We start from the raw sequence: 17,874 nt of genomic DNA on the forward strand, positions 1-17,874 counted from the left end.
ATTTCCAATGCTCAATTCCATTTCTTCAAACAATGTGATAAGAGTGAGTCAATACAGTTACATACACTACATATACAAAACTATGTGGGCACCCCTTTAAATTAGTGGATTTGGCTGTTTTAGCCACATCCATTGCTGACCGGTGTATAAAATCGAGCACACAGCCATGCAATCTCCATACACAAACATTGGCAGTCGAATGACCTTTCTGAAGAGCTAAGTGACTTTCAACATGGCACCGTTATAGGATTCCACCTTTCCAACCTTTCCAACCTTTCCAAATTTCGGCCCTGCTAGAGCTGCCCCGGCCAACTGTAAGAGCTGTTATTGTGAAGTGGAAATGTCTAGGAGAAACAATGGCTCAGCTGCGAATGAGCGTTGGGACTAGTAACCGGAAGGTTGCAAGTTCAAACCCCCGAGCTGACAAGGTACAAATCTGTCGTTCTGCCCCTTAACAGGCAGTTAACCCACTGTTCCTAGGCCGTCATTGAAAATAAGAATTTGTTCTTAACTGACTTGCCTAGTTAAATAAAGGTGTAAAAAAAAAAAAAAAAAAAAAAAACAAGCTCACAGAATAGCACCGCCGAGTGTTGAACCGCGAAGCTGGTAAAAATGTCCTTGGTTGCAACACTCATTACCGAGTTCCAAATTGCCTCTGGAAGCAACGTCTGCACAATAATTGTTTGTCGGGAACTTCATGAAATGTGTTTCTATGGCCAAACAGCCGCGCAAGCCTAACATCACCATGTGCAATGCCAAGCATCGGCTGGAGTGGTGTAAAGCTCGCTGCCATTGGACTCTGGAGCAGTGGCAACGTGTTCTCTGGAGTGATGAATCACGCTTCACCATCTGGCAGTCCGACGGACAAATCTGGGCTTGGTGGATGGCAGGAGAACGCTACCTGCCCCAATGCATAGTGCCAACTGTAAAGTTTGGTGGTGGAGGAATAATGGTCTGGGGCTGTTTTTCATGATTTGGGCTAAGCCCCTTAGTTCCAGTGAGGGGAAATCTTAACGCTACAGCATACAATGACATTCTAGATGATTCTGTGCTTCCAACTTTGTGGCAACAGTTTGGGGAAGGCCCTTTCCTGTTTCATCATGACAATGGCCTTGTGAACAAAGAAATACCTCACGAGGCTTCTTCTCTCTAAGCTGAGACCTTGAAACTGAGATATATTTCAAAACAAGCTCTGGGCGTACTGCCAAATTGCAGCTACTGATAGTGAGGATGTGTACAGTCAACCACTTGCATGAACACATAAATTGGTTTATAGAACAGCCTGTGAATAGAACACAGAAATGAGTTATCAGAAAAGCACAAACATAAAAATTCCCATTACAGTTACTTAAGGCAAAAGCGAAAGTAGGTTGGTTGTTCGGGGTGGATGAGTGGACGTATAAGTTTGCGAGTTTGAACCTCGTCAGCAACAACTTCAGCATTTCAGATAATTAGCAACTTTTCAATTACTTACTACGTTTTAACTACTTTGCAACTACTTAGCATGTTAGTTAACCATTCCCCTAACCTTAACTCTTTAACCTAACTCCTAAATTTAACCTTAACCCCTAATCCTAACCCCTAGTTTAGCTAATGTTAGCCAGCTAGCTAACGTTAGCCACCTACATAGAATTTGTAACATCATACATTTGGCCATTTTTTTAACATATAGTACGTTTAGCAAATTCGTAACATACTCTATATTTTGCAATTTCGTAAGATAAAATTTGAATTGTAATTCGTAACATATCATATGAAATGAGTGATGGACATCCACAAATTAATACATACCATACAAAACGCAACATATCATACGGAGTGTTTCGGATTTACGTACAGAATAATAGGAAATGCTCTGAGACCAGGTTGGTTTCAAAGGCCTGGACCATAATGACTGAACGCAGCCACACCACATTTTTTTCAAACTTAGCAGGCAGGCAGGCCAGACCTACTTTAATGTCCGACTTGACCTATCTTTCTGGCCGGCTGGCCGAACTTACCTACCTAGCCAGCGGGCCAGACCTACTTACTTGGCCGGTTGACCGGACCTACCTACCTGGCCGGCTGACTAGTCCCATTTGGCTGGATGACCGACTGGTCTCATCTGGCCCTCCGCCCTATCCTATCTGGCCAGCAGGCCAACTGGACCTATTTGGCCGGCCGACTGGATCTGTCTATTTATGTTACATTATCTTATTGCATTATCGCCTATGTTACATTATTTTGTTGTATTATCATAATGTTACATGGTCTTGTTGCATTGTCATTTATGTTACGTTATATTGTTACATTATACTTTGTTACATTGTCTCGCTATTTCACCAATATATTACATTATCTTGTTACATTATCGATGCTCCATTATCTTGTTGTATTATTGTTTGTTACATTATCTTGTTATATTATCATTATGGTACATCATCTTGTTACATCATCATATATGTTACATTATCTTATTGCCTTGTTGTTTGTTACATTATCTTTGTTACTTTTTCTTCTTATTCTTCAATCAACAGTCTTTGCTGTTTTTTCCTGTGTTCACTTACCATAAACAAATACTTTAAGCATCACTTTTGTTATAGTTTTACCTTATTACAGTATCAAATATACCGTTCTTCATCATAACAAAGAAAAATAAGTATTTAAACATCTTGCACTGAAGAGTCATCAATAACTACAATAATACATTGTGACTGTTACTTGTGTAGTTCATAATATCACCAGGGGGTTGCGCACAACTCCTATCCAGAATACGGTATCTCTGCATTAGATGGACAGCATTTCTGCCTGACTGCTGGACTTGTTATTTGACTCCAGTCAGCTACTCAGTCTTTCCCCACCCCTAACCCTTCCCTGTCGGCTCACCCACACAGGCCTCCTCTAAACATAATGAGCTGCCAGGGACGGACAGGGGAGGGGGAGAGAGAACGTAATTGCTTGCTTTACACAGCTTGTAGGCAGGCAGACAGTTTAGGGAGAGAGACACAGAAGAACGCTTGGAGAGATTGAGAGGAGGCACAAAATAAAAAAAAGAGAGAAGTAAGATAAAAGGGAAACAAATCACCAACAGCAAAAAAATGGATCCCAACAAGATGCCAAACGCCCCACCACCAGGCTGGAACCCAGATGAGAAGTCTGGGATGGGACAACCAGCTCCTCCACCCTACCAGGACCACCCCCAGTACCCCAACACAGGATACCCTGTACCAGCAGGCTACCCCGCCAATCCCCAGGGATACGCACCACCGCCCCAGTATGGAGGAGCTCCTGGGGCCCCTTACGGCCAGCCATACCCCCAGGGAGAGTACCCCCAGTCCACCGTCACAGTCCAGCCTACGGTGTTTGTGACCCGTGGAGCTCTGCCTTACCCTCTGCCAGACTACCTGGGCTACTCCATTTTCACCATGCTGTGCTGCTGCCTGCCACTTGGCATCGCTGCACTTATCTACTCCATCTCGGTGAGTGGGACTTTTATTACTGTTTTAAGAGTATTCAAATGTAATGTAGACTAATGTGTTTCCAGTAGATATGTATCCCAAATAATTCACAGAACATAACTTTTTTCATTTTGTAGAGTAGTCAGTAGTGTATTTCTCACTCTAGTCTTTTTTTAGCTTTATCCAAGAAACCCAGTTACCGGTTTTGTTTAAATAACGGTCTCTCTCTCTCTCTCTCTCTCTCTCTCTCTCTACTTGGTGGAGGGCTGCGTAGCTGGGGAGAAGGACATGTTTGTGATAGTTTTGGCCTTACACTGTGGGTATCTCACAGTCTTGAGTTCTGTTTTGAATAAGGTCCTCGGGATTTGGTGGTTTGAGGGGATCGGGGGAGGGGAGAAGGGGCACGAAGTGGGAATTGGGGAGAGTGTGTGTAAGAAAGGGAGGGACCCTTCCCGGAATATGGGTGGTTAAAAATGGGTGGTTAAATATGGGTGGTTAAACATGCGGATGACTTGACTGTGTGAGTGACGTAAGAGGAGGTGGTATTCAAAATGTAAAAGGTATACTGGGCTTATCAAATCGCAAAAGAAAAAAGCAGAACTCCAACAACCCTCCCCCTTGTCCTTTGCCAAACCCCACCCTTGAATGGACAGCCACACTGAGAAGAGAGGTAGGAAAGGGCTGGTAACCCTGAGCTATCCCTACAAGCCCCAAGTCAATTTAAATTTAAGGGGCTTTATTGGCATGGGAAACATATGTTTACATTGCCAAAGCAAGTTAAATAGATAATAAACTAAATTTAAATAAACAAAAAATGTACAGTGAACATTACACTTACAAAAGTTCCAAAAGAATAAAGACATTTCAAATGTCATTATGTCTATATACAGTGTTGTAATGATGTGCAAATAGTTAAAGTACAAAAGGAAAAATAAATAAAATGTAAACATAGGTTGCATTTACAATGGTGTTTGTTTTTCACTGGTTGCGCTTTCCTTTTGGCAACAGGTCACAAATCCTGCCTCTGTGATTGCACACTGTGATATTTCACAGATTGCGCACTGTGGATTTGTTATCGAATTCCTGTGGGTCTGTGTAATCTGACGGAAATATGTGTCTCTAATATGGTCATACATTTGGCAGGAGGTTAGGATGTGCAGCTCAGTTTCCACCTCCTTTTGTGGGCAGTGTGCACATTGCAAGTCTCTTTACTTACTTACTGGAATTACAAATGCATATCAGGATGGACAGCTAATTGTTGACCGGGTATGACTCATATAGATCAATGTGGGTAATGGAGGAAACATCCGGGTCAAAGCCTGGTAAAGAGAGAATGGAGGTTGAAGACCTCTAAGATGTTATTATGGGCATCTTTATTTCACAATGAGACAGTGGCTTTTTATCAAGTATGAAAACCCAGTGGATGACTTATGTAATAACCACATCAACTGAGGTTGATCAATGTGCTGGTGAATTAACTTCAGCCACATCCATCATAGACATAATCGCTCAGTAAAGTTCCTCCTCTCCTGGGCAAGTCAAGGGCTATTATATACTGTAAAATATTTCATATTTGTACTTCATATCAGCAACTATTTTTTTTACCAAAAAGGTGAGATGTTAACATTTCTTTGAGTATGTAGGATTACTAGTTATTATTTATAGCCCTCTCATGATAAATAATTACTTTTGGGGATGATGTAGATTACATTTTCGATTACATTTAACTGGTTTTAATAAAGTCCAAATGGAATTTTGAATAAATCTGATTTTATATATAAATAAAGACTTGCTAAAAGTGCATATATTCTGCATTTTGACACATTTTGAGATGTCCCTCTGTGCAATTTAACCCACTGGGGCGGCAGGGTAGCCTAGTGGTTAGAGCGTTGGACTAGTAACCGGAAGGTTCTAAGTTCAAACCTGGCATTGTCCAATTCTGTTGTTCTCAACAGGCAGTTGACCCACTGTTCCAAGGCCGTCATTGAATTTGTTCTTAACCGACTTGCTTAGTTAAAAAAAAGGTAAAAGGTAAAAAAAAAAAAACTTTCCACCATGACCTATTTTGTTACTTTCACAATGTCATTTCTGTAGATTATTATTTATTTTGTGATTAGTGGTTCATGTTGTTAGTGGTTCATGTTGTTGTTGTTTTCCCCCTTAAAATGTTAAGGGGGAAAACAACAACATGTCCCTCATTTAAAGGTCAACCCTGCTGAACTGAACTCTCGTTTTAATATGGTGAAATTATTCATTTTTAAATATTCATTTAAATATTATTTTCAAAAGAAACACTGAACATTATTATTAATAGTGTAAAAGCAGATGAGCTGGTTCTACTTTTTTGGCTATGTTCTGGTGTTTTGTGGTAGAAACTGAGTGGGTTGAGCATAACAGGTCAAACCTGTTACACATAGATAGACAGGCTAGACATGTTTTCACAATAATAATAAACAGTGTGAAGCTTGCATTCAATTGCCCCCCGTTGAACACAACAAACTTCCATCTCCCCTGTAACGAGGGAATTTATGGCTGATCAGCAGTGTTGCGATCATACCTGTCGGCACTTAAAGTATATTAATAGGAACTGTTAGCAGTTGATGTTATTCTTCAATTACACAGACCCCAAAGCAAATCAGGTGGAGAAAATTTATATTTATTCAAATAGAACACATCATAGTTGTCATGCTGTAAAGTAGATGACAGATGTTCCTTCCTCACTGGCCTGAGAGATTCTCCACAGAACGAAGAGATAGGGTGAAACCTATAACCCAACCTTAGCCTGTGGTTGACCAATTAGAATTCCTTGCAGTAAAATTGGATCAATGGCCAAATAACAAGTATCTTGTTTCAGGCTCAATCTATAAACAATTCGGACCAATTAAAACTTGCCACATGTAGCTATGAGTCCCGGACTGAAATTCTTCTCGTGTAGTATCTGGCCCATGAATCAATGATTCCCTATTACATAAAAACAACTATTTCCATTGATCGTTAATTCCCTCTTGACCTTTAGTCCTATGCCTTGTGTAGTTATCTTAAAATATTGTTACAGCACTTACAATAGCATTTAAAATAAAATAACCTAGAGGTGAGAAAACAGTTATTTAACTAGGCAAGTCAGTTAAGAACAAATTCTTATTTTCAATGACAGCCTAGAAACAGTAACTGCCTGTTCAGGGGCAGAACAACAGATTTGTAACTTGTCAGCTCAGGGATTTGAACTTGCAACCTCACGGTTACTAGTCCAACACTCTAACCACTAGGCTACCCTGCCTGATGAAGTCTCGTGTGCTTGACAATGGGAGCGGAAGTAGGCGTGACCGCACCCAGTTCTGGCCTGGAGGAGATATACGGTAATGGGTGAGTGGTGTATTATCTCGCTAAGAGGCTACTTGACGCTCTGCCAGGAAGCTTGGCATGACTATCCCACACCGAGCCCTTCCCACCCTGCCTCAGTTGCGACAAGCTGCTAGTTGCCAGTGTTTGGCGTGGCACTGCGTACAGAGGTGACAAGCCAGACTGCAAACACAGTTTTCTTTTCTGTGTCTCCAAGTCAGCAGCACTGTCTGACTGGCACATAGACTTAATGCCCACTCACATATAGTACACCACCAGCCAATCTTGGGGTGGCAGGTAGCCTAGTGGTTGGAGCATTGGACTAGAAACTGAAAGTTTGCAAGATAAATTCCCTGAGCTGAAAAGTATAAATCTATTGTTCTGCTCCTGAACAAGGCAGTTAACCCACTGTTCCTAGGCTGTCATTGAAAATAAGAATTTGTTCTTAACTGACTTGCCTAGTTAAATAAAGTTTAAAATAAAATCTTAAAACTATTCCCAGCCAGGGAGAGATACAAAGGAGTTAAGTATCTGGGAAAATGTATGTTCTAAAAAATGTGTTACAGTACATTGCTTTTTCCTCAAAAAGAAATGGAGTTATGTCCTGTATGGGAAAGCTTATTATGACTTCCTATTTCCTGCCGACTACTGTTGTGGAAATTATTCCCTTGGATTACATACAGTGCATTTGGAAAGTATTCAGACCCCTTAACTTTTTCCACATTTTGTTATATTATAGCGTCATTCTAAAAAATAAAAAAAAGCCCCATCAATCTACACACAATAACCCAAAACAGATTTTTTGAATTTTTTGCGAATTTATTACAAATAAAAAAACGGAAATATCACATTTACATAAGTATTCAGACCCTTTACTCAGTCCTTTGTTGAAGCACTGTTGGCAGTGCTTACAGCCTCGAATCTTCTTGGGTATGACGCTACAAGCTTGGCACAACCGCATTTGGGGAGTTTCTCCCATTCTTCTCTGCAGATCCTCTCAAGCTCTGTCAGATTGGATGGGGAGCGTTGCTGCACAGCTATTTTCAGGTCTCTGCAGAGATATTTGATCGGGTTCAAGTCCGGGCTCTGGCTGGGCCACTCAAGGACATTCAGAGACTTGTCCCAAAGCTACTCCTGCATTGTCTTGGCTGTGTGCTCATGGTCATTGTCCTGTTGGAAGGTGAACCTTTGCCCCAGTCTGAGGTCTTGAGCCCTCTGGAGCAGGTTTTCATCAAGGATCTCTCTGTACTTTGCTCCATTCATCTTTCCCTCAATCCTGACTAGTCTCCCAGTCCCTGCCACTGATAAAACACCCCCACAGCATGATGCTACCGACACCATGCTTCAGCGTAGGGATTGTGATAGCTTTCCTCAAGATGTGATGCTTGGCATTCAGGCCAAAGAGTTCAATCTTGGTTTCATCAGACCAGAGAATCTTGTTTCTTATGGTGTGAGAGTCCTTTAGGTGCCTTTTGGCAAACTCCAAGAGGGCTGTCATGTCCCTTTTACTGGCCACTCTACCATAAAGGCCTGATTGGTGGAGTGTTGCAGAGATGGTTGTCCTTCTGGAAGATTCTCCCATCTCCACAGAGGAGCTCTGGAGCTCTGTCAGAGTGAACATCGGGTTCTTGGTCACCTCCCTGACCTAGGCCCTTCTCTCCCGATTGTTCAGTTTGGCCGGGCGGACAGTTCTAGGATGAGTCTTGGTGGTTCCAAACTTCTTCCATTTAAGAATGATGGAGGCCACTGTGTTCTCAGGGCCCTCATTGCTGCAGAAATGTTTTGGTACCCTTCCCCAGATCTGTGCCTGGACACAATCTTGTCTCGGAACTCTACATATAATTCCTTTGACCTCGTGGATTGGTTTTTGCTCTGACATGCACTGTCAACTTTGTAAAGTGACTATGCAGAGATAATAACAGAGATTAGCAGCAGGGTAAAGGGTGGGGGGCAGTGCAAATAGTCTGGATAGCCATTTGATTAGATGTTCAGGAGTCTAAAGGCTTGAGGGTAGAAGCTGTTTAGATGCCTCTTGGACCTAGACTTGGCGCTCCGGTACTGCTTGCCATGCGGTAGCAGAGAGAACAGTCTATGACTGGTGTGGCTGGAGTCTTTGACACTTTTTAGGGCCTTCCTCTGACACCGCCTGGTATAGAGGTCCTGGATGGCAGGAAGCTTGGCCCCAGTGATGTACTGGGCCATATGCACTACCCTCTGTAGTGCCTTGCGGTCGGAGGCCAAGCAGTTGCCTTACCAGGCGGTGATACAACCAGTCAGGATGCTCTCGATGGTGCAGCTGTAGAACCTTTTGAGGATCTCAGGACCCATGCCAAATCTTTTCAGTCTCCTGAGGGGGAATAGGTTTTGTTGTGCCCTCTTCACATCTTGGTGTGCTTGGACCATGTTAGTTTGTTGGTGATGTGGACACCAAGGCACTTAAGCTCTCAACCTCCCCCACTACAGCCCGTTGATGAGAATGGGGGCGTGCTTGGTCCTCCTTTTCCTGTAGTCCTCAGTCATCTCCTTATTTAATCCATTTTAGAATAAGGCTGCAATGTAACTAAATGTTGAAAAAGTGAAGGGGTCTGAATATTTGCCGAATGCATTGTTGGTTAGTTGCATTCCCTATTTTATTGAGTTTGGATTGTTTTAGGTTAGTTCGTGATCTATACAGGATATTGTTATGTCGTGATTTATAGGACTTTCCACATTCCAGCGTGTTTTTCCTGGCCTAACACACGAGAGGGGGAGTAGCATTATGTTTGGGATCTGTTGTGTTTGGGATTTTCGCCAGGTTGTCTGGGATGGGTAGGAGGAAGGGAAAAGGCCTGTTGGAGGGTCAAATAGGGGTACAGGCCGGGGGAGGGGAGGACAACAGGAATCTGCCTCTTGGAAATTCAACGTTCACACAGTGGGGCCTTTCTAACATGGCGGACAAGAGGGCATAATCAGAGAGCAGAAAGAAGCTATTGTGTCTGTGTGCTTGTGCGTGTGCTTGTGTGCGTGTGTGGTTGCCTGTGTGTGTGCTCGCCTGTATGTGTGCTCGTGCGTGGTTGTGTGTCTGTGCTTGTGTGTGGTTGCGTGTCTGTGGCCGGAAGTGTTTTAGATTTGTGTCTGTGTCGCAGGCTGTGTGTTTTCCAGTCAGTATGTTTTGAAATGTTTTAGAGTGATTTGCCATAAAATACGGACAGGACAATGAACATATCCTTTTTAGAGATTGTACACAATTTCCTGGCAATTGTCTTCAAAAGGGGTTGCTTGTCTATTGTTTCCCTTGTCAAGTTTCAAGTACATTTAGTAATCCATTACACCTATTTTCCTGTCTTCTTAACATTCTGAAGAAAACGGTGCTTACACAGTTATTATTTGAATATTATTTATACTGTACTCTGGCAATATCAGAAAATGATTACACACACTAACTCTATTAACACCAGTTGCTAGGATACCCCAGCCTCCTTTTATGAAGCGGCCCCTGTCTGGGCCCCATGGGTTGTTGGGAATGAATAGGGTCATTACCACAGGTCCAAGTAGGATGTTGCTTATGCTGTTGGTATTTGCTCTAAACCCTGAACTTCATTGTGAATGTTATCTTTATTGTGACTGTCACGATATGTTGAGAATAGTACTTCAATATTTGGCCATGTCTGCGATGAAGCTGTTTTTTCAGACATCCATTTATGACATATTATTTATTATCTGTTATCTTTTAGGCTCTGTTTTTTAGTGTTTAACGTCACAGAGTGCACTTTGAGGAAACAGAGATGCAGAAAATAAGTTATAGTGGCCATGCCTTAGACTAGAAAAACATAAACAATCATGGCCTCAACAACTAACAAATCTATGAATTTGAAACATTGTCGAACACAGCTCCTTTGTAAGCAGGACCGTTAGTGGCATGAATCCGGCATGTGTTAAGCTGAACCTATAAGCAACATGTGGTGGAAAGGGAAAGTGGCTGAAAATGAGCTAATTTAAGGGAGAATCATTTAATGGAGAGCTCAGATGCACCAAACACCACAACGTCTGTGTTCCACTCCCAGTAATTACACAATTAATACAGTCCACACTCCAAATTTTTCTGTCATATTTTAGGTGAAGTGTAGAGACACAGCTGTCAATGAAAATAGTAACAGCATTGTTTCAGTTAACCCTTTGATAGCCCCTTTATCTATCAACATATTGCTTATACACACGCATCCCTCTTATCCCCATTACTGACAGTACCCTACTCTACCCTCACGTACGTACTGTATATTAGGTAGAATATGGTAGAGTTTGTTTTTGGTCTACTCTTGTAAGTATCCCTTCATTGATTATATCTTAGTGGAATAAGAAAGGATGTAGTTACTAATCTAACGCACTTCTTCTGTACATCGAGCTGTAATGTACAATTTACCTTATTTTAGCGCCCCAAAAACATAATACTTCCAGATCAACTGTAATATGAATACCATTCTAAGCACAATTTCTCCCGTTTCCAGTTTCCAGCCAAATCAATGACGAGACATTCATGTTGCCCGTCTCTGCATGATTGAAGCCTACTGCGGGATAGGGGAAAGGGGGAGATAAACAGATTTCTTCACCCGATCTGTCCAACTTATCACCTCTAAAATGTAAATGAAACACTATAAAGAATTTTTATAATGTGTCATTACATACAGTACAGTTGAAGTCGGAAGTTTACATACACTTACGTTGGAGTCATTAAAACTCGTTTTTTAACCACTCCACAAATTTCTTGTTAACAAACTATAGTTTTGGCCAGTCGGTTAGGACATCTACTTTGTGCATGTTTACAGACAAATTATTTCACTTAAAATTCACTGTATCACAATTCCAGTTGGTCAGAAGTTTACATACACTAAATTGACTGTGCCTTTAAACAGCTTGGAAAATTCCAGAAAATGATATCATGGCTTTAGATGCTTGTGATAGGCTAATTTACATAATTTGAGTCAATTGCAGGTGTACCTGTGGATGTATTTCAAGGCCTACCTTCAAACTCAGTGCCTCTTTGCTCGACATCATGGGAAAATCTAAAGAAATCAGCCAAGACCTAAAAAAAAATTGTAGACCTCCACAAGTCTGGTTCATGATTGGGAGCAATATCCAAACGCCTGAAGGTACCACGTTCATCTGTACAAACAATAGTGCGCAAGTATAAACACCATTGGACCATGCAGCCGTCATACCGCTCAGGAAGGAGACGCGTTCTGTCTCCTAGAGATGAACGCACTTTGGTGCGAAAAGTGCAAATCAATCTCAGAGCAACAGCAAAGGACCTTGTGAAGATACTGGACAAAACAGGTACAAAAGTATCTATATCCACAGTAAAACGAGTCCTATATCGACACAACCTGAAGGCCGCTCAGCAAGGAAGAAGCCATTGCTCCAAAACCACCCAAAAAAGGTCAGACTATGGCTTGCAACTGCACATGGAGACAAAGACCATACTTTTTGGAGAAATGTCCTGTGGTCTGATGAAACAAAAATAGAAATGTTTGGCCATAATGACCATCGTTATGTTTGGAGGAAAATGGGGGAGGCTTGCAAGCCGAAGAACATCATCCCAACCATGAAGCAGGGGGGTGGCAGCATCATGTTGTGGGGGTGCTTTGCTGCAGGAGGGACTGGTGCACTACACAAAATGGATGGCATCACGAGGAAGGAAAATTCTGTGGATATATCAAATCAAATGTATTTATATATTGAAGCAACATCTCAAGACATCAGTCAGGAAGGTAAAGTTTGGTCGCAAATGGATCTTCCAAATGGACAATGACCTCAAGCATACTTCCAAAGTTGTGGCAACATGGCTTAGGGACAACAAAGTCAAGGTATTGGAGTGTCCATCACAAAGCCCTGATCTCAATCCGATAGAAACTTTGTGGGCAGAAATGAAAAAACATGTGTAAGCAAGGAGGCCTACAAACCTGACTCAGTTACACCAGCTCTGTCAGGAGGAATGGGCCAAAATTCACCCAACTTATTGTGGGAAGCTTGTGGAAGGCTACCCGAAACACTTGACCCAAGTTTAACAATTTAAAGGCAAAGCTACCTAAGTAAGTGTATGTAAACGTCTGACCCACTGGGAATGTGATGAAAGAAATAAAAGTTTAAATAAATCATTCTCTCTACTATTATTCTGACATTTCACATTCTTAAAATAAAGTGGTGATCTCAACTGACCTAAAACAGCGCATTTTTACTAGGATTAAATGTCAGGAATTGTGAAACTGAGTTTAAATGTATTTGGCTAAGGTGTATGTTAACTTCTGACTTAAACGGTACCTATTTGAAGGTTTGTGTCGAATTTGAATCTGGTTTTTAGGTCGGCGCTAAAGTTATCTTCAGAACTTAACAGCGGCTGTCGCGGCTTTTAAGAGGCATGATGGCTTGCAGTGATGACGCAAAAAAAATTATGCATTCCGTTGTACAATTGACTAGGCATCCCCCTTACCCCTTACCCTGTCCCTGTCCCTTTCTTATTTTTAAACTGCAAGAGAAGCACTACACCTGGTGGAGAGAAGCTGTAAGACACAGAATGAGTTGCTTTATGCGTGCTGTATGTTACGCCATGACACATCACAATTTAACGTACAGTGTCGGAGAGGTCTTTTTTTTTTTCAACTTTACTCCAATACTATCGGGTCATTACTATGTCAATCAAAGCTTTAATAGAAACATAGTTCACACCCCAGATTTTGATGCCAACACAGTCACGACAGTCCCATTAGTTTTCATTGCAGCCTCGTTTGAATGCCGCTGTTGCGCAAATTTGTACGGAATGTGGTTAGTCAACAGTACCATCCAGGAAACCAGATTAGCTCTATTCAACTAGCTCTGTTTAGCTTAGCATTTTAACTGTCCATAACTGTCCATTTTTTTTTTGCATTTCAACTTAACATTTCAACAAAACAAATGTTAGCTGACTTACTTGTATGTCTATTAATTCAACATAAGTAGCTAAGTGGTTGCTAAATGCTTACCTAGCTAGCTTGCTCTGATTATCTTAGCATGTTGCTGCTAGTTTGCTACATTTTACTCTTTGCTTCAAGTCAGGAGACTAGTTGTATCTAAGAGATGTTGTCACATTTGTCTGACTACTGTATCACAAATATTTCAAAACATTACAACTTTTAACTCAAACTTTCATTTACAAGAAGCTCAGTCAAACCTCCATGTTTTCAAGATGTGCATCTGTTAAACTCCGCCCATTGACCTTTTAGAAACCAATCGGATTTGTTCTTCCCTAAACCAATCAGATTCTTTCTGCCTTTAGAACAAAGTTGACTACACTTTGACAACCTTCTCTTCAGTCACAGACAAGAGCAAAAATCTGTTGACAGTGTAAATCAATAGTACTTGCAATGCCAGGGTTCTGGGCTTGATTCCCACTGGGAACCAGTACGAAGTTGCTCTAGATTGTCTGCTAAACGACCCCAAAAAATATAAATGCTCACTGGGTTGCTCAGTGAATGGCCCATTCACCAGTATTTCTGTACTGTCACTGAGAAGGCCCTTCATATCGCAGAGATTAGAAAGACAGACTCCATTAATGATCTGATTCTGTTTGATCTTGGGATTTTCTCACATATCAAGCATCTCACATCCTGCCCTTCCCTCTCCATGAGGTCACACAGAAACCCCAATACAATGTGTTCAGTTGTACATCCTCCACATATACAATTCATAAAATGTTCACTTTGTCATCCCATTGCACTCCCCACATTGCTTAGAACAAATCCCAGATTGCAGATACAGTATTTATAAAAGAGTAGAATAACCACTCCTCAGTTACTTGTTCAGAATATTTTATTTGGAATTTAGTTGGTATTGTATGTAATGTGGTTTTCAAGGAGCCTGGCCCAACAGATTATATTATGATGAGTCATATGAGCAATATGCTGCAGTGCTGATAGAGGCCTGTGGGGAAATCAGGAATGGAGTATTATGTGGGTAAGTGAATAGAATCAAGCTTCCAGTAGGTTTCTGGGGCCTCATTTATAAACCGTGCATACATTCAAAATATATCCCAAAATGTGCGTGTGCCAGTTTTATATATATATTTTTTTAACTAGACTTGAGAATGTACTCACCTCCCTGCAAACTTTATACCATGCATACTTACATCTGCTGGTGGTTGAAATATTGTATTGCAAGCTTGCAAGTGAGTATTTTGTGTGAATGGGGTATAAACAAAAATCAACAGGAAAACATATTATTAACAAGAATGCAACTATTTGCCATCAGTGAGGAGAGCGAAAACATGCTATATTTTTAGAATCTAAAATAATTAGACATAGGAATATTTGTCCTATTTATTTTATTTTCATAACCATTGCAGAATATACAGTATTCCAGAATATACAGTGTTCCAGAATATACAGTATTCCTCAACTTTTCTGGCTGTGATGGGTTCATATTCCATACAACAAATGACCACGCACATCTCTCATGTAATTGGACGTAGTAGCCTAGTAAATGGATAGGCTATATGTATTTCAAGTTTTGCAATAGCACAGCAAACAGAGCATAGAGACAGACAGATGGGATGGAGGAAATCTTGTGAACCTCAAGGAAATGGAAGAAAATCGTTTGGTTGAGTGCCCAGATAATTATTCAAGACACGCGAGTACACAGACCCTCAGAAACACAACAACTGTCCACTGTTAAGAGATCCAAGGAGCCCTTCTCCTCTAGCTAGCCGTGTAGAAACAATTATGATCCAGCTGTCAGTAATCAGGAGGAGGGTTTACAATAGCAGGCAGGCCTTCTCACGCCACACTAACCTAAATCAACACAGACCTTCTCTGCCTAAACCTTAAGTCAACCCTAGCCCTGCTGTGGAAGCCAACTCACATATTTCACCAGAGGACAGAAACAGATGGAGGCCATGTTAACAACGTCATGTGACTAGGGGGAGGTTGATTCAATTGAGACTTGAGTAAGTAGATGTTGAGTGGGAGTGATCTTATAGGGGGGTGTGAGGGCATGTTGTTCTTTTTTAAACATGGACTAAAGAGTGGGTATTTTGGTGCCTGTTGTTCGTGTTTTATAGGGACTTCCTGTTTGTCACAAGACTCTTCCTGATTTGGAGCCAGAAAGTAATCCAAGACCACATATGACACACACATGCTGTGCAAAATTTGCTGAGAGCTTTACTGTTGCTTAGTGTGTGACTCATACTGACTGGTAGGCAGCTACTCCGAGATGTCTATAGTGTAAAGTCCATGGCAAGGAGTGATGAGTCAAAGACACTGAGACTTCAGTTAGTTGACTGAAAGTTTAGCATTGCCTGTCAAACCTTGTTCTTCCCCCAAGAGAAAACATAACAGGTGTCAAAATGTGTCTCACAATCAATATAGCACCATTCCTAAGACTGTAGCTAGGGGAGAGAGCTACAAGAGTGAATCTGGCACACAGGTACAGTTGGTGCTCCATCCACAGCTGTTTCAACTTAGTGCTGCTTGGGGTGTGGCCACAGGAACTTAGTGTTCAAGTTGTTATATCATCACTAGTAGGTATTACTATGATCTATTGTAGATGTTCTACAGTGAGATAGAAAAATGTCTCTCTGGTTTTTATTTTCTGACTTAGATGGCATGTTGGCTAAGCATTGTGTTTGTGAATGAATACTGCTTCTCCTGAAATAACTCCAATCAAATAAGAGCATGGCCCTAAATCATCGTTGAACTCTCTCTGTTGAAGTCTCTCTCTCACTCTCTTTCCTGAATGATGATTACAACAATTACAACTCTCCCTCCCTCCTTTCCTTCCTTCCTTCCTTCCTTCCTTCCTTCCTTCCCCCCTCTGCTCTCAGACTCGAGACGCCAACAACCAGGGTCAGCAGCAGGTTGCTGAGAGGAGTTCTCGTCTAGCACGGATACTGAACCACTCCGCCCTGGGTATCGGCATCACCGTCATCATCCTGTACATCGTCTACGTCGTCATCCTGGCCAAAAATATCCACTGATCTGACACATAAACACCGGCTAGCACCACAGCCACCGCTTCTCTCAACCCCAGCCCCCAAAATCATCCTGATCTTGACCACATACAGTAGGTGCCAGTTACAGGCACTTTCCAAAGAGATACATAATGCTGTTTATTCATCAATGCTTTTTTTAAAACTATATATCTAATGACTTGCTTTTTTAAATACCTGCAGACAGGATAGTTTAAATTGTTAATTAATTTGTCTGTTTAATTTGAATTTTAATATACATAAATAAACAACAAATTATGGATACTGATAGTTTTTTGGACTATGTCTAATAAATGTCTAAAGGATAGTGTATGTGTATTCACTGTGTATGGATAAGTCATATCAGAGTTTAGAGACACATTTGACAATGTTATGAGAATGCATCAGAAAGAGACTATTCTTAAAGTCTGAGAGGACATGTATTACTTGATGTCAATACACAAAGGGCCAGTAAGGTTAACACTCACATGAATAAACATTTTGCAACTCAATGTCAAACATTTACTTCTTGTTGTACAAATGTATGAATTTGCTCAATTCATTGTTCTGTGCTATCAGCAATGGCACAAGCAATACTCAACTCAATTTATTTTGGACAACCGTGGAGACTAAGACCTAGATTCAAACTGTGGCACAGAAGATCCTCTGTATAGCACAATTTAAATGTAAAGGTCATTTACGATTTAGTCAACATATGCAGGGTTTACCGTGAATGCAGTCTCCGCGAACGCAGGAACATGGCCTTCCACTCTGCAGATTTAATCCAACCCTAGAAGTCAAAAGAAATTGCAGAGCTGTTCCAGTTTGGCCTTACAGTTGATTAATTTGGTGAAATGTTCACACTATTCCATGTAATTTATAGTCACATATTGCCAGATTATGTATAACACTCTCTATATTAGGTATATATTTTATTTTAGTATATATTCAGTGACTCTCACCTCTTCTATTTACCAAGGGGTTGTACTTGATCCTTCTCTAAAGTGTGTAGTTGTTGGAAAAAGTGTTGACCTTGTATCATGTATTTTTGTTTGCGAAAGCACAAAAGCAGAGACCATTATAAGAATGCAGATATGTAAACCACATTTTTTTTCAAATAAAGTCCAA

The 17,874-nt window shown here is 41.1% G+C and overlaps 1 protein-coding gene across 1 annotated transcript; it reads left to right on the forward strand.

Annotated features, from left to right (window-relative positions):
- Nucleotides 1-2,967: 2,967 nt before the first annotated feature.
- On the forward strand, nt 2,968-17,258 carry LOC110538629 (uncharacterized). The gene is made up of 2 exons (XM_021625568.3): nt 2,968-3,458; nt 16,603-17,258. Exons 1-2 carry the CDS (start codon nt 3,078-3,080, stop codon nt 16,753-16,755), a joined length of 534 nt encoding a protein of 177 aa, XP_021481243.1. The 5' UTR covers nt 2,968-3,077; the 3' UTR covers nt 16,756-17,258.
- Nucleotides 17,259-17,874: the final 616 nt, after the last annotated feature.

The sequence above is a fragment of the Oncorhynchus mykiss genome, chromosome 2, assembly GCF_057628025.1.
Source record: "Oncorhynchus mykiss isolate SJ-2025 chromosome 2, ASM5762802v1, whole genome shotgun sequence".
Classification (NCBI taxonomy): domain Eukaryota; kingdom Metazoa; phylum Chordata; class Actinopteri; order Salmoniformes; family Salmonidae; genus Oncorhynchus; species Oncorhynchus mykiss.